Source organism: Nycticebus coucang, chromosome 1 (genome assembly GCF_027406575.1).
Source record: "Nycticebus coucang isolate mNycCou1 chromosome 1, mNycCou1.pri, whole genome shotgun sequence".
NCBI lineage: Eukaryota > Metazoa > Chordata > Mammalia > Primates > Lorisidae > Nycticebus > Nycticebus coucang.
The window spans coordinates 69,588,308-69,612,194 of NC_069780.1; the positions used below are offsets into that span (position 1 = coordinate 69,588,308).

Below are 23,887 nucleotides of genomic sequence, written 5' to 3' on the forward strand. Positions count from 1 at the left end.
AATTTGATATTTTTTCTCTTACGACATTGTTTTCTTTCTACCTAATTTGTTTCATCCAGGCAATGTATGTAAACTCCATAACATTTAGAAAGTTTATGGAACAGTTGAAAGCCTAGATCTAGGCATTGTTCTGCATTATTTTCAGTGTATTCTTTTGTTTATATTACTAAGCTAAAGTTAGCACAGATAGTACAAGGTTAGAAAATGGTGACAATGGTTTGAAAACAGGAAATTTTAGGCTTGTGTGTGTTTGGAACAGATGATCATAATGATAGAGCCAGTGGAGTGGAAACTTCCACCGAGCCTGTTTTTTCCTTATTTTGCTCTATGAGAAAAGATGGTGCTTCCTGGAAAACAACTCAAGTATTTTAAAGCAAATGGTTTTCCTTTGTCCTTGCTTCATGTTTAATTTGTTTTTCTTTATTTTATTTACCCTAGTAGTATTATTATGGAACGTTAATATTTTTAATAAGTAATTCCCAAAGCGCTTACTTTAGATAATATCTAAATGTACTACCATTTACTGACATGGTTGTATAAAAATTTAAAAGAATATAAACATTATAACCACTTGACTATAAGAGAAGAGAAAGAGAAATTTGTTCCTCTGTTTTATTTCTAACTTTCCTTATTTATTTTTTTTAACCCCCTAAGTTGCAGTCTTTAAAACGAATTCATTATACTTTAGTTGTCTAAGCTATTTCCTGACTAAGACTCCTTCCAGATGTATCCCGGAATTCTATATTTAAAAAGAAGGTTACATTCATTCACTAATTGCAGAGTAATAATAAATTGGCCTTTCTATCCATATAGAAACTTTTGTGCACATGATTCAGTTCCTAGATTTTTTTTTTTTTTTTTGTGGTTTTTGGCCGGGGCTAGGTTTGAACCCACCACCTCCAGCATATGGGACTGGTGCCCTACTCTTTGAGCCACAGGCGCCACCCCCTAGATTTTTTTTAATTAATAGATTTTCTTTTTTAGGGCATTTCTAAACATAAACATAAATTATGTAATTTTTTACATTATAAAAGTAATAAATGGGAGGGAGCTTTTTGAAAAAAAAAATTACATGATACCAAGCTATATAAGATAAAAATATGAAATTTGGCTCTTTGATCCCTATTCCTAGAATCACCACAGTTAACAGCGTATACCTTTCTAGATGTGTTCTCTTTGAGTGTTCTGCATATGTGCAAACACACTTTTCAGATAAGTGGAATCATACTATCTCTACAATTCTGCAACTTTTTTAATTTAATAGTTAATCTCATGGGCATTTTTCATCGATAGATCTCTCACTTTTTGAATGTTTTACGTAGATTTTTTTTTTGGTTTTTGGCCAGGGCTGGGTTTGAACCCGCCACGTCTGGCATATGGGACCGGCGCCCTACTCCTTGAGCCACAGGCACCGCCTGTTTTACGTAGATTAATTATAGTATAGACGTCCTGTAACTTACTTAACCATTAATTTGCTGGTAAAATTTAGATTAAAACCTAGCTTATAAAAAATAGCCTTTTCGGGCAGCACCTGTGGCTTAAAGGAGTAGGGTGCTGGCCCCATATGCTGGAGGTAGCGGGTTCAAACCCAGCCCCGGCCAAAAAAAAAAGTCTTTTCAGGCCAGGCGCAGTGGTTCATGCCTGTAATACCAGCACTTTGAGAGGCTGAAGCAGAAGGATTGATTTAAGGCCAGGAGCTAGAGACCAGCTGGGGCAACATAGCTAGAACTTGTCTCTACAAAGATGAAAAAAAAATATATGTGTATAAATACATACATAAATTTTGAGATTATACATGAATTTTGAGTTCTACCAAAGAACTCATAGTAATGGTCCTCTTTCCCTAAATATCAGTTGCTAAATACCTTTTAAGAGATTTCAAAATAAAAAAGTTCCATTGCACTTCTCCTCCCACACTTTCTTAGGAAAATAAAGAGTAAGTAAAATTACGTTGGTGGGGCTTCATGGTGGAAAGGCAGTTGGCTCAGGAATGTAGAAAATGCTATTCTTCCTCAGCTTGTCCAGTCAAGGTGAACTTCGTCAGGGCTCAGCAGCTACCCAGAGACCGAGATGCAGTCATCAGAGTTCTTTCTTAAGAGGAGGGTTGTTTTCCCACATCCCTGATCCCAGCCCCCACTGGTTTACAGGAAGGAGTGAATGGACTTGTTAACTGGCTGCTTGGATGATGTGTGCCTGGGAGTTAATAGGAGCAGGAGTTTGCACCTTAACTCAGGGAAAGGTAAGGAAACTTTTAAAGAGCAAATCTTGAGCTAGGTCTTAAAGGATGAGAAGGAGCCCATTAGGTAGGGGATATAAGGTGTTCAGACTAAACAAAATACAAAGCCATGGAGGAGTGAAAGAACTAGGCAGGTGCTCACTGTGGCCAGCTGTGGAGGTGAGAGATGAGCCAGGTAAATGTGAAGAACTTTGTATGCCATCCTGTTAAAGGAGTTTGGAATTCATTAACAACTTTGGACTTTTTTCTTTCCCAGATCTTCTTTCTTTCCCAGAGATCTGGATTCCCTGTGCTTATTCTAATGAACAGAAACTTGAAAACATCTCATCAAGGGCTCTGAGCACTTTAGTGTGAGGAGCATTGTTGCAGACACATGCACGCACGCGCACACACACAAAATTAACCAGTGGTTTTAGCTGCGTAAATAATTTGTAAGCATTTGGAAAGTTTGGAAATGTAAATGACAGACTGTTCCCATCTATCCTATAGCAATGCAAGAGACATTACAGGGCAGTCATTGATTGTCAGAATAGAGGTGGACAGTTAGGAAAGAAACTTGAATAATGGATTGGGTTTGAAAACAGTTCAAAGACATTTGCCAGTGGGATAAATATTGTGAACAAAAATAGGAAGATGTAGGCAGCATTGACACAAGCAGAAGGTATAAGAAGATAAAGAATTAGATGTGGTTTGAAAGGACCTGTGATTTTTTTTTATTTTTTAATTCTGTCTATTGATTGGACCTGTGATTCTACTCTTGGTGGCTCATTAGAATCACATGTTGAAGTCCAGGCATGGTGGCTCACACCTATAATCCCAGGACTCTGGGAGGCCGAGGAGGGAGGATCCCTTGAGTTCAGGAGTTTCAGACCAGCCTGAGCAAGAACAAGTTACCCTCTCTCCTAAAAATAGAGAAAATTAACTGGCCATTGTGGTGGGTGCCTATAGTCCCAGCCACTTGGGAGGCAGAGTCTGGAAGATCACTTGAACCCAGGAGTTTGAGGTTGCTGTGAGCTAGGCTAATGCCACTGCACTCTAGCCTGGACAACAGAGCAAAAGACTGTCTCAAAAAAAGAAAAAAGAAAAGAAAAAAGGAGTTATCTGTTCAGGGTTTGCCAGTGCCTGTGTACTCCCCCCACTCCTCACCTATAATTCATTTGTTTTGAGGTGAGGCCACAGTATTGCTTTTTTGTTTGTTTCTTTGTAGGAGCAAAGTTCTCCAGACATTTCTTATGTGCCTTCAGAGACATCCCTGAACTCATTTCTGATCTTCTCTTTTGCCTGCCTATAATTTTGGCTATTTCCTCAATAGCCCTTCCAGTAAAGGTACAGGGAAGGGATTAGGGAGTCTCAGCAAGTATCACACCAGGCCTGCACTCTGTGGCTTATACCATAGAGAACTCAGAAAACAGTTGTTCAGCAGTTGCAATATTTTTCTCTAAAACTGAAGCCATTTGCTAGTTAGCCTAATTGGGTAAATCTTGTGAATTTGTTAATAATGCTATAGTAGGCAGTGGTTTGAAACTAATCCGGACTGAAGACTTCTTTCTTCTCACTGAGTAACAGGACTCCATCTATACTTTCTTGCCAGTATGTACATACCTATACGTGGTGTGTGAGGAGCCTGCTTTTAAGGCCTAGCTTCAGTGTGACAGTTCTGTCTTCAGTTTAGCATATCTGGTTTTCATACAGAAAGTATTTAAACGTTTAAAAATAGTGCTGATATTCGTAGAGCTTTAAAAACAAATTAATGTATAGTTTATACACCTCTTCTTTGCCTGACAGTTCTTGAATGGGCTGGTGAGATGTCCCCATCATGCATAGATAATATGGGAACTTCCATAACATTATCTGTGCCTCAGAAGTTTTGATTGTACATTCAGCAGACATCGAGCACCTCCTCGGGGGAAAAGAAAGATGAAAGGTGAAAAGACAAGTCTCCAGACCTCAAGAAATTCGGGTGTAGAGAGGTCAAGCACAAGACTAGGAGCATGGTGGAAATGGGAAGCTCAGAGCCAGCTCAGAGATGGTGCCCTGAAGAGGACTGAGCTGAATCCAGGGGAGCAGCATGTGTCAGAGCCAGAGGCAGGACAGGGCAGACCGTTTGGGCATTGCAGGGATCTCTTACGTGGCTGGAAGGCAGAGAGTTAAGAAGAGAGGCTGGAGAGATTGGGGGTGGGGGAAGGGCAAGAGGTGATTGGAGCCCTCCCCATCGCTCCCCCCAGTGTGCCCTACCAGACGGGTTGGGCATTATCCTGTATGTGGTCATTAAGAAAGTTTTGAGATACACAAAACTCAAGAAAAGTAAGATCCTAGCAGATGAAACAAGTGAAGCTCTCCCAGCAACACCAATAAGGCTAAACAAGAACAAGTTGAAACATGCAGGGATGAATCAGAAAGGAAGCTGTCAACTGTGTTTCTTGGAAGGGAAAAGATGGACCATAACACAGTCTGTCTCAAAACTTTAGGTTACTAAGTAGTAACCTACTTAAGTGCAGTAGGCAGTCACCTGAGCACAGGGGATGGGAGTCAGAGTATGATACTTTTAAGCTACTCCAAAATGCAGACTTCCTAATGAAGTCATGTTAACTACATGATTTATTCAGTGTAAAAATCGAGCAACTGTTGCGTATGAGAAATGATAACAAAATAAGTTTTTACACAGTTCTCAACTAGGCAAATGTCTTGCAAATTTTACTTTATTGGTTGGCTGCTTATAATGGAAGTCTTAAAACTTAAAATGAATTTTTGTTTTAGAATTGCTTTGAGTATTTGGTTTTGCAGGTTTCTAGATAACTTATCCTTTTTGTCTGTCATTGCTCTGCAGGATTAGCTAAGCAGTGTTCAGCTTTCTCTGGAGCTACCAAGGCAGCGGGGATAAAAATAGGACAAACTTTAAGAATCCCAGATATTTTCAGATAACAAAGACTGATTTATGTGGGCCCGTTTTGTGCTCTGACAAAACACAGAGAAGCTTTTGTGCTGTGATTAGCAAGGGTGCTGATGTCAGTTCTCTTGTCGAGCATCAAGCTTTATTCTGTGGCTAAATTGTGCTTTGTACCATAATCCAGAGAACCTTTGTATCTGCCTTATTAAAGTGTGTAGTTTATGTAATTGCTTTTGTTTTCCAGTTTAATCTGTGCCAGATTCAGTGAGAGTGACTCATTTTGTGACTGAAACAAACATTCACATTTGGACCATGTTAAAAATAAATAAATAAGTGGCAGGTGCTGCTTGGCTAAATTCTGTGTTTTAATGCTGTAACTTCCTGCTGTAAGGGTTCATGTTTTATATAATGTCTACTCAGCCTCTGCTGTCACTAGCCTCCTATAGCTTGGGCACCTCAGTTCTTTGCTGGTCGTTTCTTGGTTATTTTAGCTTTTAAGGCCTTTTGGATTTTAACAATGTGATTTAAACAGGGAAGGAAAGTAGAAAATAGGATAGACATCCATTCAGAGTAACAGCAAAAGGACATGCTCCATTGTTTTCTGTTTTTGTCATTTGCCCAAGGAGTTTTGTGCATGTGTTATAGTAAAGTTATCTTAGTTATGTTTATTTTCTCACGTTTGTGTTCAGTATTGGTGTTCTTTTTCTCAAAGGGAAGAAGATATGAAAGCATTCCTTTCTTTTCATGGTAGCCTATATATCTGATTTAAAATGCTCAAAAATTTTACAATTTTATACTCTTAGAGGAATTCTATTTACTTATTTCACAATATTTCTATGTACCAAGCACTGTGCTATGCATTGGGTATGTTATGGCAAATAAAGCAGACATGGCCACTATCTTCTTGTATTTTTCAGTCTAGTTGAGAGTTAGATGCTAAACAAATAAATACAAAGAAAAATTGAATTGCAAACTTATATAATACAAATCACTGCATCAGTAAGTAATAGGGTTTTCTAAAACTATTCCTTACATGGGAGATAGTTGAGTTGAGGGTAATCAGGGAAGGCTTGAAGTTGGAGTTAACCAAGCAAAACTGGAGGAAATAATATAATGGACTTAGGAAACAGCATGTGCAAAGGTCCCTGAGGCAAGGAAGAGTTTAGCTTCCCATAAATCATATTACTGAAAGGGGAAAGAGACTAAAGTACGGCTCTCAAATTGATGCTTATAATACTTAGCCTGAACCTTTGGGGAATGGGTGAATACATTCAATGAATCATGCAGTAAGGCATTTTAGAAAGATTTCCATGGAAAACATTAAAGTTTTAACAAGTCACATTTGTGTTTAAAGACAGAATTCTTACTGTCTGGAGAAGTCACTTGCTAAAAGATATGACTCCTTGGTGGCCCTGGTTAAATGACAGAGCACTCTATATTCTTTTCCCATTGCTTCTCCATTACTTTGTCAGGTTTACTGCTTACTAGAGAAGTTTCCGTACATGCGTAATTTTACTAAAAGATGGTATTTCTTCATTTTTGAAGTAAATAGATTATACTGCTCACTTAGTGAGCAGATTTTTATAATCCAGAAACCAATGATAAAATCATGTGAGTCTAACACTTTATGACTTTTCAATATTATCTAAAACACCTATAGGACTCTACCCTACCTTTTCCTTCTAGACAGCAATTATTTACTTTTTCCTCTGAACTGCAGTCAGATTGAGAAGGTAATTTAAAATAGATGATATTAAACAATTATACAATATTTTTAGGCCTTTGTAATTTTTCTAGTAATTTTCTTTTTCTTTCTTTCTTTATTTTTTATTAATATTAAATCATAGCTGTGTACATTAATGTGATCATGGGGCACCATAAGCTGGTTTTATAAACAGTTTGACACATTTTCATCACACTGGTTAACATAGCCTTCCTGGCATTTTTTTAGTTATTGTATTAAGACAATTATATTCTACATTTACTAAGTTTCACACATACCCTTGTAAGATGCACCGCAGGTGTAATCCCGCCAATCCTCTCCCCTCTCTCCCTTCCCTCTCCCTCTTCCCCGTATACTTAGGTTATAACTGGATTATAGTTTTCATATGAAACTCATAAATTAGTTTCATAGTAGGGCTGAGTACATTGGATACTTTTTCTTCCATTATTGAGATACTTTACTAAGAAGAATATGTTCCAGCTCCATCCATGTAAACATGAAAGAGGTAAAGTCTCCTCTTTCTTTAAGGCTGCATAATATTCCATGGTGTACATATACCACAATTTATTAATCCATTTGTGGATCGATGGGCACTTGGGCTTTTTCCATGACTTAGCAATTGTGAATTGGGCTGCAATAAACATTCTGGTCCAATATCTTTGTTATAATGTGATTTTTGGTCTTCTGGGTATATACCTAGTACAGGAATTATAGGATTGAATGGCAAATCTATTTTTAGATCTCTTAAGTGTTCTCCAAACATCTTTCCAAAAGGAATGTACTAATGTGCATTCCCACTAGCAGTGTAGAAGTGTTCCCTTTTCTCCACATCCACGCCAACATCTCTGGTCTTGGGATTTTGTGATATGGGCTAATCTTACTGGAGTTAGATGGTATCTCAAGGTAGTTTTGATTTGCATTTCTCTGATGATTAAAGATGATGAGCATTTTTTCATATGTCTGTAGGCTGTGTGCCTGTCTTCTTCAGAGAAGTTTCTCTTCAAGTCCCTTGCCCAGCCTGCGATAGGATCACTTGTTCTTTTCTTGCTAATACATTTGAGTTCTCTGTGGATTCTGGTTATTAAACCTTTGTTGGAGACATAACCTGCAGATATCTTCTCCCATTCTGAGGGCTGTCTGCTTCCTTTACTTACTGTGTTCTTGGCTGTGCAGAAGCTTTTTAGTTTGATCAGGTCCCAGTAGTGTATTTTTGAAGCTGCTTCAATTGCCCAGGGCGTCCTCCTCATAAAATACTCGCCCAGACCAATTTCTTCTAGGGTTCCTACACTCTCTTCTAGTATTTTATAGTTTCGTGTCTTAAGTTTAAATCTTTAATCCAATGAGAGTCTATCTTAGTTAATGGTGAAAGGTGTGGGTCCAGTTTCAGTCTTCTGCAGGTTGCCAGCCAGTTCACCCAGCACCATTTGTTAAATAGGGAATCTTTTCCCCACTGGATGTTTTTAATTGGCTTGTCAAAGATCAAATAATGGTAAGTAGCTGGGTTCATCTCTTGGTTCTCTATTCTGTTCCAGACATCTACTTCTCTGTTTTTGTGCCAGTACCATGCTGTTTTGATCACTATCGATTTATAGTATAGTCTGAGGTCTGGTAGCGTGATTCCTCTACCAGACTTTGTTTTAATTTCTGAGTAATGTCTTGGCTATTCGAGGTTTTTTCTGATTCCATATAAAACGAAGTATTATTTTTTTTCAAGATCTTTAAAGTATGACAGTGGAGTTTTAATAGGGATTGCATTAAAATTGTATATTGCTTTGGGTAGTATGGACATTTTAACAATGTTGATTCTTCCCAGCCATGAGCATGGTATGTTTTTCCATTTGTTAACTTGTTTTTCAATTTGTTTTCTATAGTTCTCTTTATAGAGATCTTTCACGTCCTTTGTTAAATAAACTCCCAAATACTTCATCTTCTTTGGCACTACTGCGAACGGAATAGAGTCCTCAACTGTTTTTTCAGCTTGACTATTGTTGATATATATAAAGGCTACTGACTCTTGAATGTTGATTTTTGTGACCTGAGACATTGCTGTATTCCTTGATCACTTCTAAGAGTTTTGTAGTAGAATCCCTGGTGTTTTCCAGATATACAGTCATATCATCTGCGAAGAGCGAAAGTTTGATCTCTTCTGACCCTATGTGGATACCCTTGATCGCCTTTTCTTCCCTAATTGCGATGGCTAAAACTTCCATTACAATGTTAAAGAGCAGTGGAGACAATGGGCAGCCTTGTCTGGTTCCTGATCTTATAGAAGGGACATTTCTTAAACTGATAGAGGCCATCTACAGCAAACCCACAGCCAATATCATATTGCATGGAGTTAAATTGAAATCTAGTAATTTTCTTGCTGAAGGATTCTGTAAGTTTTTCCATAAAGGAATGCTTGTTCATTTAGCAATTGTTTTGCAGATAATTTGCCAGGGTTGCTCAAATGTTTACATGTATGTTAAATATTTTCCTTCAAATATTTACCTTTCCTTGAAGGTAAGAATCATGAATTACATACTTGTCTTTCTTCTTACAAGTAGCACAGTATTTACAATATAATTAATCAATAACATATTGACTGAATAACTCATTGATATTCTTCGTTTTATTGTTTAAAATTCATTGAGGACACAAAGAATTAGCTTATACTGTTTGCAGTTTTTAGATAAAGTCCCTCTTATAATTGTGTCCCACCCCCAAGAGGTGTGCCATATACCATGACTGCCTGCCCCCACCCCCACCCCCCCCTGCTCCCTAACTCCTCATTACCCTTCCCCTGGAGTAGCTCATGTACTGGCTTCATGTTAGAATTCAGTACATTGGGGCGGCGCCTGTGGCTCAGTCGGTAAGGCGCCGGCCCCATATACCGAGGGTGGTGGGTTCAAACCCAGCCCCGGCTGAATTGCAACCAAAAAATAGCTGGGCGTTGTGGTGGGCGCCTGTGGTCCCAGCTACTCGGGAGGCTGAGGCAAGAGAATCGCGTAAGCCCAGGAGTTGGAGGTTGCTGTGAGCCATATGACGCCACGGCACTCTACCCGAGGGCGGTACAGTGAGACTCTGTCTCTACAAAAAAAAAAAAAAAGAATTCAGTACATTGGATTCTTGTTTCTCCATTGTTATGATGTTTTACTAAGAAGAATGTGTTCCACCTCGAGGCAGGTTAATGTAAAAGATGTAAAGTTTCCATCTTTTTTTTTTTTGTAGAGACAGAGTCTCACTTTACTGCCCTAGGTAGAGTGCCGTGGCGTCACACAGCTCACAGCAACCTCCAGCTCTTGGGCTTATGTGATTCTCTTGCCTCAGCCTCCCCAGCAGCTGGGACAATAGGCGCCCGCCACAACGCCTGGCTATTTTTTTGTTGCAGTTCAGCCGGGGCTGGGTTTGAACCCACCACCCTCAGTATATGGGGCCAGCGCCCTACTCACTGAACCACATCCACTGCCTTGTTTCCATCTTTTTTAATGACTGCATAGTATTCCATGGTGTACACATACCACAGTTTGTTAATCCATTCCTGGGTTGGTGGGCATTTAGGCTGTTTCAACATTTTGGCGATTGTTAATTGAACTGCAATAAACAGTCTAATGCAAGTGTCCTTATGATAAAAGTATTTTTTTTCTTCTGAGTAGATGCCCAGTAATGGGATTGCAGGATCAATTGGAAGGTCTGGCTTGAGTTCTTTGAGGCTTCTCCATACTTCCTTCCGAAAAGATTATATTAGTTTGCATTCCCACCAGCAGTGTAAAACTGTTCCCTTCTGTCCACATCCATGCCAGAGCATCTGCAGCTTCGAAAAAAATGGAACACTTCACGAATTTGCATGTCATTCTTATGTAGAGGCCATGCTAATCTTCTCTGTATCATTCCAATTTTAGTATATGTGCTGCCAAAGCAAGCTGGATTTTCTTATTAATGTATCCAAATTCTCTTTTTTTTTGCAGTTTTTGGCTGGGGCTGAGTTTGAACCCAACACCTCTGGCATATGGGGCCTCCCCCAAATTTTCTTGAATGGATACAATTTAAGAAATTTCTTAAAATATTAAACCTAAAGTTATGACCCATATTAATTCAGTTATGACAGTTGTCCAAATTATTAGTATTAAAGACTAAGCAGGCTGTTTTACAGATTGCTGAAGCCCCGTGGTTTACATTTTCGTTCTCTCTGCCTCAAATCATTGTCATAGCTTCCTTGCACCTCCATCAGATAACAACGGCTCACAATCAGTTCACGTCGGAAGTTGCTATAACGTTGGGTGACAATAAGGCTAAGCATCTATCAGAGAAGTGTGTGTGGATTTTAGTTATTATTTCCCTATTCTCTTGACCCACATGTATTTTTCAGGATAAACTGAAGCCATTTTTAGTTGGCACTACAAATCTTTATGTTTTGTATGCCAAGTTTATAAAACATAAAAAATGGAGACCCTATCATATCTTACTGTATTGCTTTTGGTGATTTTGAATTTAGTACATGTTTTCTTATAAATAGACTGATATGTATATTAATGAAGGCGCACAAATAATGTTTTGGGGAAACTGGCCAATGTAAACAACATTGTGAGCATTCATGGTCTATTAGACTGTAAAACTCCAAACTTGTATACTGTGATGAGTAAAATTTCTGAAAATACCATAAACATATTTTGTCATTTTTCCATGTTATTACTGGAAAAGAGATACACTATTGCTGGTTGTTTATACTTTTCCAAAACTAAAGGATTGAGAGGTTGTGGTTGTTGCTCAGTTATGATCTCTAAGAGAATAGAAACATACAGTGCCCGGTAAGAATGTTTTATTTCACTGAGGTTCATAAAATGTCTTGTTTCTCAGTCCTTCCACCACCTGGAGTGTCCTTTTGAGGCAATTGTACCTTGACTGTTCATTCTGGAGCATAGAATGTTTCTAAGTGACTGAGACTTGCTAAAATAGGCCTTCTTTTAGGCTTGCTGACTGCTGGTGAGGAAGAACTTAAAAAAGGAATACAGCTTAAATTTGTTTTCAGGCATAGAAGTTGCTTGAAGACTGATGAAGAAGACTGTAATTTGGTTTTGCTTTTATTATTTGGTGGATACATTTTATAAATGGTTATTTATTTATTTTTTTTTTTTTTGAGGTAGAGTCTCACTATGTCGCCCTCAGTAGAGTGCTATAGCGTCACAGTTCACAGCAACCTCCAACTCTTGGGCTTAAGCGATTCTCTTGCCTTAGCCTCCCAAGTAACTGGGTCTATAGGCACCCTCCACAACACCTGGCTATTTTTTGTTGCAGTTATCATTGTGGTTTAGCTGGCCCAGACCGGGTTTGAACCCGCCAGCCTCGTTGTACGTGGCTGGCGCCATAACCACTGTGCTACGGGTACCGAGCCACATTTTATAAATTTTAAGGGGGAACAATAGTTTTAAAAAATGGCTGTGTGCCTGTAGCTCAAGCAATTAAGGCACCAGCCACATACACCAAAACTGATGGGTTCAAATCCAACCCGGGCCTGCCAAACATCAATGACAATTACAATAAAAAAATAGCCAGGTGTTGTGGTGGGCACCTATAGTTCCAGCTACTCGGGAGGCCGAGGCAAGAGAATCGCTTAGGCCCAGGAGTTGGAGGTTGCTGTGAGCTATGATGCCACGGCACTCTACCCAGGGTGACAGCTTGAGGCTCTGTCTCAAAAAAAAAAAAAGCCTCCTTGGCTTTTTAAGGCATAATATTGACCTTTGAATTTACCAGAACTTGTGGAGGGAATAGATGGCAATTATAGGTCGACATTGCCCGTGTGTATTTGTTGGGAAGAGAAGGAAGAGAACTAAAAAAGTTGTATCCCGCACTCAAGATTACAGAATTTATTTGTGCTATCTTTGAACAATAGGCTGTCTGGCCAAAAAAAAAAAAGACTAAGTCCATGGCTTGCTTCCCACATGAGAAGCCAGGAAAGCTTATAAACACTGTTTCCTCTCACTATTCCTTGCTCTTCACACCTAAAAAAAGAGAGAGAGATCTAGAGTTTAAGATCTGTATGAGTCTTATGAAGTATTTTTATAGTATTTCTATAATTTTATAGAATGATATTAAGACATGAAAAACGTTGCTTTTTTAAAAAATTGTGGTTAAAAAATAATAAAATTTACCATCTTCACTGCTGTTAAGTGTACAGGTCAGTGGCATCAAGCACATTCACACTGCTGTGCAACCATTACCACCATTGGCTTCCAGAACATTTTTGTCTTCTGTAATCAAAACTATCTACTCGTTAAACACTTAACTCCCCATTCTCCTTCTTCCAGCCCCTATGACTTTGTCTACTCTAAGTATATCATATAAGTAGAATCATACAATATTTGTCCTTTTGTGATTGGCTTATTTTAGTTAGCATAAAGTCTAATAACTTCATTCTTTTGCTTGTGGATATCTAGTTTTCCCAGCACCCTTTGTTGAAACCATTACTTTTTTTTAATTTTTTAATTTTTTATTAAATCAACTGTGTACATTAATGCAATCATGGGATACATTGTGCTGGTTTTATATACCATTTGAAATATTTGCATCAAACTGGTTAACATAGCCTTCATGGCATTTTCTTAGTTATTATGTAAAGACATTTATATTCTATGTTTAGTAAATTTCATATGTACTTTTGTAAGATGCACGGTAAGTGCACCAATTACCTTCCCTCCACCCATCCTGCCCCCTCCCCTCCCTTTCTCCTTACCCCATATTCTTGTGCTATAATTGGGTTATAGTTTTCATATGAAAGCTATAAATTAATTTCAGACTAGGGCTCAGTATATTGGATACTTTTTCTTCCATTTTTGAGATACTTTGCTAAGAAGAATATGTTCCAACTCCATCCACGTAAACATGAAAAAGGTAAAGTCTCTATCTTTCTTTAAGGTTGCATAATATTCCATGGTGTACATATACCACCATTCATTAATCCATTCGTGGGTCAATGGGCACCTGGGCTTCTTCCATGACTTAGCAATTATGAATTGGGCTGCAATAAACATTCTGGTACAGATGTCTTTGTTATATTGTCTTCTGGTTATAGACCTAGTAAAGGAATTATAGGATCGAATGGCAGGTCTATTTTTAGGTCTCTAAGTATTCTCCAAACATCCTTCCAGAAGGAACGTATGAGTGTGCATTCCCACCAGCAGTGCAGAAGTGTGCCCTTTTCTCCACATCCACGCCAACATCTCTGGTTTTGGGATTTTGTTATGTGGACTACTCTTACTGGGGTTAGGTGATATCTAAAGTAGTTCTGATTTGCATTTCTCTGATGATTAAGGATGATGAGCTTTTTTTCATGTGTTTGTAGATCGTGTGTCTGTCTTCTTTAGAGAAGTTTCTATTCAAGTCACTTGCCCACCCTGAGATGGGATCACTTGTTCTTTTCTTGCTAATACATTTGAGTTCTCTGTGGATTCTGGTTATTAAACCTTTGTCGGAGACATAACCTGCAAATATTTTCTCCCATTCTGAGGGCTGTCCGCTTGCTTTACTTACTGTGTTCTTGGATGTGCAGAAGCTTTTTAATTTGATCAGGTCCCAGTAGTGTATTTTTGATGCTGCTTCAATTGCCCAGGGGGTTCCTCCTCATAAAATATTTGCCCAGGCCGATTTCTTCAAGAGTTTTCCCTGCACTTTCTTCTGAAACCATTACATTTTTTTGTGTGTGTGTGTGGTTTTTGGCCGGGGCTGGGTTTGAACCTGCCACCTCCGGCATATGGGACCGGTGCCCTACTCCTTGAGCCACAGGCGCCACCCACCGTTACATTTTTATATTTAGTAAAAACCAAACCTTCCTCGGTTCGTTGACTTGATATTATATAGTAAGAAATGTAATAGAAGATAGTTTATATACTGTATATATTATTAAGTCAATTGAGGTGTCAGTAAATTTTGCTTTTCACAGTGGCACATTATCTTGAGGGGGGAGAATGAGTTTCTGTAGACAATGCATTTTATAAAATTGGTTTGATAGATATGCATCTTCTTGAGAAATTTCTCTTAGATTAATAATAAATAGATATTTGTTTCATTCCCAGGCATGGAAGAGGAGATGGTTTGTGTTACGCAGTGGCCGTTTAACTGGAGATCCAGATGTCTTGGAATATTACAAAAATGATCACTCCAAGAAGCCTATTCGTATTATAGATTTAAATTTATGTCAACAAGTTGATGCTGGATTAACATTTAACAAAAAGGAGTTTGAAAACAGCTACATTTTTGACATCAACACTATTGACCGGATTTTCTACCTGGTAGCAGACAGTGAGGAAGAGATGAATAAGTGGGTTCGTTGTATTTGTGACATCTGTGGGTTCAATCCTACAGAAGAAGGTAAGTTCAAGTTTTATTATTCAACCTGAGTTCACTTTTTTTGCTATATTTTTAGAAATGTCATAAAATGTTATTTCAATTATGCGATATAATGGTTTTATTTTATAATAGGAACTCAACATTTAGAAAAAGCATCGAACCCTTTAATAAGTTTGTGGAGTAACTTTTTAAAAAATAATTAGTCACATTTATTTTCTACATCATTTATTATGTAGTAAAAACAAGTAAAATATTCATTTTCATCATTTGCTTCTGTTCATCTGTTTTCTTGAACAGTCTTCATTCTTTCATAATGTTGCATGGCACACCTCTCAAGTAACAAAGGAGTATTTAAAAAAAAAAAAAGCAGCTAAAGGACCTCCATCTGCAGCTACCTATGTGCTCAATATATGCGGTGCTGGTTCTACTTTTTCATTGCCATTTCTGTTAAGTTTTTGGAAAACATCTGTCACAGTGACCTTTACACACCTTCAAAAACTCATAGGATTTGTCAGACCATTTTTAAATGTTTTTGAATTGGCAGCATGTTTTTCCAGTCTCCCCTCAGTTGACTGATGTACCTCCAGAAACACCTATCTCCCTCCAAGAGACCAGCTGCTGACACGCAGGCTCAGCCGCCTTCCCACCCGCATAACTAGCAGGTCTTCCCGAACCTTCCTCCCTTGGCTGTAGCACGCCGTCCGGGGGCAGCTCTCGGGCCTCCTTGGGGAGTAACTTTTTATAGGTTGGAGAGAGAACTTAACCATCATGGGGCAGTATGTAAACAGTTGTCCTGAGGAAAAAGGTGACAAGAAAACATATTTACTTAAAAGCATTTATTGAGCTCTCATATATTCAGTTGAACCATATGACACTATTGACATTGGACTATTTTTCACCTATTAAAAATAGCATCTTATGTAGTTCAACCCAATCCCTTATGTGTCTTTTTGAAAACTATACGCATAGTTTCAGAATATGAAGTTATGAAATAGCCTAGGTGATTATTACTACCTGTGAAGATCAAATGAGAATCATTCGCAAAACATAGTGAAAAAATACTGAACAAATGAGTTTACTTAATACAGGTCTTACAGGAAACATGGAAGAAGGTTTCAATGAAAGGTAGTGAAGAAAAGATTCTTAGGAAGTATTATTTCCACATAGACACAAGAAGGGATGCCCCCGAGCCTTAGGAATTTGGGAAAGACAGGACCCAGAGATGGAACAGAAGTTTTCTTGACCGGAGCAGAAGGGCGCTGAATGAAAAGCAAGGAGAAAAGGTGCTTACAGATCTTGAATGAGGACCCAAGGTTTGGGCTGCTTCTCTTGGAGAGAGCTTAGTGGTGAGAGGGCTCAAGAAGAAGTTTACATGTGGAGTTTCACTCCGGGTAGTTTTCCTTAGCTGTCTGACCACTTATTCTTTTCCCCATTTCCCTGTTTCTCTTACTTTTTAAACAAACACTAAGGATCTACGTAGGGGACTTTAATACAAGTTCAGGTTTGTAGAATCAAAAATAAGAAATAAAGGTGAACTGAGGTCTTTGACCTTATTTTCTCCATGGTCATACTCAGAGTTAGAAGTGTGTGTTCATAATTACACCTAGATTTGGATCGAAGTGAACAGTAGTCAGCTCTAATGAGCATGGGTCAGCATTCTGCTTCCTGTCTGGCCAGTCAGCAGCCTTGGAGGAGGCTTCAGCCCTGGGCTTGAACCACTGGGATAAGGAAATGCTCATGGGAGCAGCTCTGAAAGAGGGAAGGAGAGGGCCTAATGAACTAGAGATCTTCAAAGAGCTCTAGTATTAAAAGCCTCAAGAAATTGTTTCACAGTTGTTTTTGTGAAGTTTACTGAGTTTGGTCAGGGTATCATTTCTAACTCAGTTAAATTATTCTCCTTTCTTGTTGGCTTATACAGTCTGTATTTAAGAGTACAGTGAAGGATTTTAAAGTTAAACTCATAAACGAGATAGCATTCTTTTTAATTTTATGTAACAACTAGTCAATAAATGATAATTATTGGATTTAGACATCACATTAAATGGATGGATTTTCCATCACATTAGATGGATTTTCTTTTCTTTTCTTTTTTTTTTTTTTTTGAGACAGAGCCTAAAGCTGTCACCCTGGGTAGAGTGCTGTGTCATCAGAGCTCACAGCAACCTCCAACTCCTGGGCTCAAGAGATCCTCCTGCCTCTGTCTCCCAAGTAGGTAGGATTACAGGTGCCTGCCACAACGCCCAGCTACTTTTTTTGTTGTTGTTGTTGCAGCCATCATTGTTGTTTGGCGGGCCTGGGCTGGATTCGAACCCACCAGCTCAGATGTATGTGGCTGGCTCCTTAGCCGCTTGAGTCACAGGCGCCAAGCCATGTTGGATTATTTTAAAATAATTTGTCAGCTGGGCGCAGTGGCTCATGCCTGTAATCCTAGCACTCTGGGAGGCCGAGGCCAGTGAATTGCCTGAGCTTATGAGTTCTAGACCAGCCTGAGCCAGAGCGAGACCTCATCTCTAAGAAATAGCCAGGTGTTGTGGCGGGCGCCTGTAGTCCCAACTACTTGGGAGGCTGAGGCAAGAGAATCCACTTAAGCCCAAGAGTTTGAGGTTGTGATCTGTGACACCACGGCATTCTACCAAAGGTAACAAAATGAAACTCTGTCTCAAAAAATAATAATAATAATTTGTCATCTCATAATCGCGTGTCATTCCTTTGCCTGCTGCCTTTTCAGTGTAGAATTTGTGAGGGGGGATCCAAGAACAGAATTCTGTCTCCATTGGTTGCCAGTATACACTCAGACTGAGCTGATCTGAAAGACTAAATAGTAGGTGTTCTTTCATCTCTCTTAGTTCTTCTTGCAATCCTCTTGCACATATTTAACAAAACAAATGAGATGTTTTCACAGAGGATATACATTCTTCAGTCAAGGAATGTGAATGTATAATTTTTGGAAGCCCATTCAGGAGTAGGTAGAGTCAAGGACTCCCAGATAAGAATTTCTGTTGCTCAAGTGTCTGAGATTAACTTTGCACATGTTAAGGCACAGAGTCTGGTATTTTTGGCCACCTTAGAATGGTTCTTACCATTGCAGAAGCTTAATGAATATCCAGTCAGTTCTGGGAAGAAGAAAGGCATGGTCTGTTTTACAAAATTGATTCATTAGTTCACCAAATTATTTGAGTTTGCTAACAAAAGTAGGCTATGGGCATTTGTTAAAAAATACTTAATAGGTGACCATTTAGGAAGCAAATGGTAAATATCACTGACGTGGAACTGAATATCTAGTGGGAGAGGATTCATTGAAAGCATAATACTGTGGAAGTTTGTAAATACAGTTCTTGTCCTCAGAGAGTTTATAGTCAGTCTAGTAGGAGTGAGACAGATAACCCAGAAACATAAAGCAGTTGGTAAGTGCTCTGCTAAAGAAAAAAATAGATAAGCACAGATAGCAGCAGCACCTGATTTCATTTTAAGAGGATCAGAGAAAGCCTAGGTGATTCTAAATGGATCTTTAACTGTAACATAATGCACAGAGAACTTTGTTTCTGCACTTAGTGGAATGTTTTCAGTGATTTTAGAAATCAAGAATCAGTCACAATGTCTGTTTTCACTGTATAAACCTTCTATCGCAGAAGTAGAATATCCCCTATACTTCCACCTAGGTCTGTAAGATCAAAGGAGGGGTGAAGTTTCAAACCTTAAAAGTTACAGTGACCTTCTCAGTGGCTGAACTCTCACTTATAAAACAGATTAGAAGTATATTTGGGTTGAATGAAACTCTGAATTTGTGAACTTTTAACCGCATCCTTGAGGTGCAGTTGTAAGATATTTAATAGTTTGATTAATCGATTTTGCTATATATAGTCTGACATGGTTAGCAAGAATGGTTATTGCAAGTCTTTTTTTATGTGTGCATTAACACAAGCCCCTGAAGGCTTTAATTTGCCAATACTTTCTGTAATACATTTACTTGATGATCTTTATCTAAAAGCAAATGCATTTATGATTTAGATTTTTCATAGCTTAACCCAGTCATTTCCCCAAGTAGCCACATTTAGAAATGTCTTAATCTATAGGGTCTCCCAAAGATTGCCATAAGTAAAAAAAATTAACAAACATATATTTTTAATATTTTTTTATTTTTATATATCAATATGTAAAGAAATCTTGTAAATATTTTGTAAAACTTTGTAATGAATTTTTGTAAATAAAGGTACATTTAGCTATAATTTCTCATTCTCTCTGTGTTTGTATATATAGTGACCTTTGGGACATCCTGTGCTATATTGAAGCATGTATTGAGTTTTTTTTAATAAGTCAGTAAAAGGTGGGTAGTTCTTCATTATGTAGTATCAAGGAACCAAAAAAAATCTTACTGTACTCTAATTTTGGTTTTTGGTGCATAATGGCAAAACTGCAGAAGGGTTTTGAAATTAGCTACTGTTATTTCCTTTTGCATTCATAGTGGCTGACTTTGCTAAATGCCTTTTCATTTATTCATTTGCTTATTTATTTTGAGACAATTTATTTTGAGACAGAGTTTTCCTTTGCGCCGTTGGTAGAGTGCTGTGGTGTCAGAACTCACAGCAATCCCAAAGTTGGGCTCAAAGTGATTCTCTTGCCTCAGCCTCCCTGGACTACAGGTGCCCGCCACAATGCCTGGCTATTTTTTTAAAGACAGGGTCTTCTCTTGCTCAAGCTGGTCTTGAACTCCTGAGCTCAGGCAATCCACCTGCCTTGGCTACACAGAGTGCTAGGATTACAGGCGTGAGCCACTAAATGCCTTTTTAAATAAGCCACATTTTTAAAGATTTGTGTCAAGTTCTAAACAGCAGCCAACTGCTATTAGCCTTTTAATCATATCACACAGTTTAATATGACAGGATAAATATCAGAATGTCTTTGTTCTTCCATTAACCTTACTATCTGTTTAGTATTTTCTTGCTTTGAAATAGATTTCACCACCATTCACTAAATAATAGGTGTTTTTGTTTTTACCTAGATCTGTCCCAATCCCTGTGGCTTTTCCATTTCAGAAAGCTGAATGTGTTTCTGCTCTTGGTTTGAAAATCAGCTGATAGCATGAGATGATTTTTCACTATACTAGTTTTAGGCTAGAGAAGGAAGAAATAGATTACGCTTAGATATCACAGTCTGAGAAAATAACTGTCCCAATCCCGGTGAGGATAACGAATTTTCCCCTGAAAACAAAAGGAAGGGGGAAAAAAATCTGACCTGTGTTTTGATTCCAGGAACCTCTCAAAATATCGTTACCATGTTATTTCCTCTGCCCCAGGTGACCACTGCTATTATTGAAAACTCAAAATGCTGGCAGGCTGTATCTGTTTTTAAATTCTAGCTCATTAAACTGTGTGTGGTTCCTATGAATGCTTTTCTTTAGTAGATTTGAGGCTAGAAACTAATTTCTCCTGTTTTTCTTGGAAAGGTAGAGATTTATTTTTTGTTTCTACAACATCTAGGTGGAAGCTGTTAAATCTGCTAAGCAAGTGCCAGGAAGCAGCACGTGAAGCTCCCTAATTCAAGTAGAGGCCCCTGGTCTAATCGCAGGATGCAGGATTAGCAAGTTGCCCCAGAGTTGTATTTCTCAAAATACCTAGATTGTAGTGGCTTAATTTTTAAAAGTATAATTCTCTGTGTGATGTTCTTCCCTTTTCAGTAAAGTGGGTGAACTCACATATGTAAGATTATATAGAGGGTGCCAAAACAATGTTACACATTTTAAGAAAGAAAAAACTATTAAAATTATAATACTCAAGTCACATTTGACTTCTACAATCACAAGACATGTAAGATACAATATACAAGATGAAAAACATTTTTGGTACATATTAAGTATTATAATTTTATTCATTCATTGATTTAGTGTGCTATGATATCTTAGCTCACAGCAACCTCAAACTCTTTGGCTCAAGCAATTCTCTTGCCTCAGCTTCCCCCGGAGCTAGGCCTACCAGCGCCCACCACAATACCTGGCTATTTTTAGAGATAGGGTCTCAAGCTTGCTCAGGCTGGTCTCAGGTGAACTCAGCAGATTCACCCACCTCAGCCTCCCAGAGTGCTGGGATTACAGGCGTGAGCCACTATGCTCAGACGAGTATTACAATTTTAATGCAGTTTTTTTCCTTTCTTAAAATGTGTATGTATTATTTTGGCATGCTCTGTGTGTTCACTTCCTTTCCTGTAGAGCAATCTTTCTCAACTAGGGACTTTTACAGTTTTTGGCCGGGGCTGGGTTTGAACCCGCCACCTCCGGCATATGGGGCCGGCACCCTACTTCTTGGAGCCACAGGTGCCGCCCAACTAGGGACTTTTAATTTATTTTTATTTACTTTTTTATTGAGGTATAACTTACTACTGTGAGTGGTGCAAATACTGAGTGTGCAGTTCAGTGTAGTTTTATATATCCACCTACATCTATACATAGATAGAGATGTCTGTGTAACTGCTCCTTTAATTAAGAAATGGAACGTTTCCTCTCCCCTGGGTCTTCTCATGCCTCTTCCCGGTAAAGCCCTCACCCAGAAGTAACCGTTCTTAATTTATTTTTTTGCTTCTGTCACTGTAGATTAGTTTCGCCTATTCTCGAACTTCACACAAGCAGGACCATTGAGTTTGGTTTTAGTTTCCCTAATTATTAATGTTTCCTCAAGCTTAAACTCTTGTGCCATTTTGTTTTTTTAAAAATGTTAATAATTTTGAATTATGTAGGCACCCCCTACTTTTGTGAGGGACGCTAACACCAGGGCATTATGGTTCCAAACAGGATAAAACTGTGCGTTAGGTAAGACGTTGTATGGGCTTGCCTGGTTTCTGCAAGATTTATGTAGTAAGTAGCAAGAGTTCTTCTTCACCCTACTTGAATGCAGCATTCCGTTGTGTGAATATGTGGATCTATTTGAATACTGATGGACATTTGAGTTGTTTCTAGTTTTCACTTATTACAAATAAAGCTGCAGTGTACATTCCTTGAGGGATCTTTCGATGGACATAAACAGTTCTTTTGGGTGCATATCCCCGGGTGGCATCACTGTGTTAGAGGGTATGTGTATATTTAGGCTTAGTAGAGTTGGTAGCTTTAGTTTCCAAAGTTGTTGGACCAATTGTTTTCTTTTCTTTTTTTTTCTTTTGTAGAGACAGAGTCTCACTTTATGGCCCTCGGTAGAGTGCCGTGGCCTCACACAGCTCACAGCAACCTCCAACTCCTGGGCTTAAGCGATTCTCTTGCCTCAGCCTCCCGAGTAGCTGGGACTACAGGCGCCCGCCACAACGCCCGACTATTTTTTGGTTGCAGTTTGGCCGGGGCTGGGGCCGGGTTCGAACCCGCCACCCTCGGTACATGGGGCTGGCGCCTCACCGACTGAGCCACAGGTGCCGCCCTTTTTTTTTTATTTTTTTAATTTTTTTAATTATTGTTAAATTATAGCTGTACATTAGTGCAATCAAGGGGTACAGTGTGCTGGTTTCATACACAATCTGAAATATTCTCATCAAACTGTTCAACGACCAATTGTTTTCTTGCCAACATCATATGAGAATTCCAGGTACTCTGTCTTCTCCCCAGTATTTGATAATGTCACTCTTTAATTTTAGCCGTTCTAGTGGGTGTGCAGTGGTCTCTTATGGTTTTAATTTGCACTTTCCTAAGAACCAATGCAACTAGAGAGTACATTTTTGGTATGTTTTTTCTGTTCTGTTTTATTACATATTTTCAAGCTGCTGCCTTTGAGATCTTGATATGTTAGAGTCTCTTTTTGTGGGGCTAAGCCACCCAGATTTCTAAAACACCCTACAAGAGGTCGGGATGTTGTCATATCTCTGCATAAGAAGTACACCTTTTGCCAGTATTGTCTAGGGGTTTACTTTAAAATCTTCAAGAATGTTTTCACAGTTTATTAAGGAGAAAGTCATGACAAATAAGAAGATAATTTTTCTACTTAAAACACATTAAACGGGTTGTGCTGTGATGAAGGATTTTCAATAGATGATTAAATAAACTGAAGAAACTGCAGGTTGCTTCCCTGAAAACGGCAGCTACTGCTGTTTCTTGTTTATATCCATTTCTTTAGATTTGTAAAATGTTTCTCCATTAAAAATGTTGTATTCAGAAGTAAGAAAATGGTTCTGTTAGTTAATTCATGTTAATAATCTTGCTCTTTGTATACTTTTACTTGTTAAGTTAATCAGACAAATCTATTTGAAATGCTTCTCTTTACAGAAAAATTCTTCATACCAGGTAAATCAGTAGAAACAGTGTAACCTTGACCTATTTACCTTTAGTTGTGAACATAAAGGTACACTTTTACAACAGAAATAGAAAAAAACTATTCTATCAGTAGATGTATCCCATCTTTGGAGGAAAGAATCTCATATGGTCTCCTGTCAAGAACATGGACAGCACCATAGCTTTGTTATTAATACTATACTCTCAGATATAGTAACGTAGTCACTTCAACTTTCAAATATTTTGCCTCACCAATAAGAAAGAGTAGAATTATTTCCTAGAGCTTTAAACTCTTGTGCCATTTTTTAAAAAAAAAAAATTATTTTGAATGTTTTGAGGCATTATCTAGGCACCCCAACTTTTATGAGGGACACTAACATGGGGCATTATGGTTCCAAATAGGATAAAACTGTGCATTTGGCGAGGGGTCACGTGGGCCGGTTTATTATTTCTGGATCTCATCATGTGTTATCTATTTCT

At 38.4% G+C, this 23,887-nt stretch overlaps 1 protein-coding gene and 1 non-coding gene across 4 annotated transcripts in view; one reads left to right on the forward strand and one right to left on the reverse strand.

The window, feature by feature from the left end:
• The window catches only part of GAB1 (GRB2 associated binding protein 1), a 148,261-nt gene that overhangs the window by 84,070 nt on the left and 40,304 nt on the right, over positions 1 to 23,887 (forward strand). For all 3 annotated transcript variants that reach the window (XM_053582188.1, XM_053582187.1, XM_053582189.1), the window contains exon 2: positions 14,895 to 15,189. In XM_053582188.1, the coding sequence (XP_053438163.1) occupies positions 14,895 to 15,189 (295 nt within the window). The remainder of the gene's footprint in view (positions 1 to 14,894; positions 15,190 to 23,887) is intronic.
• On the reverse strand, positions 10,645 to 10,747 carry LOC128592312 (U6 spliceosomal RNA). The gene has a single exon (XR_008381840.1). It is a non-coding gene; the product is annotated as a U6 spliceosomal RNA (small nuclear RNA).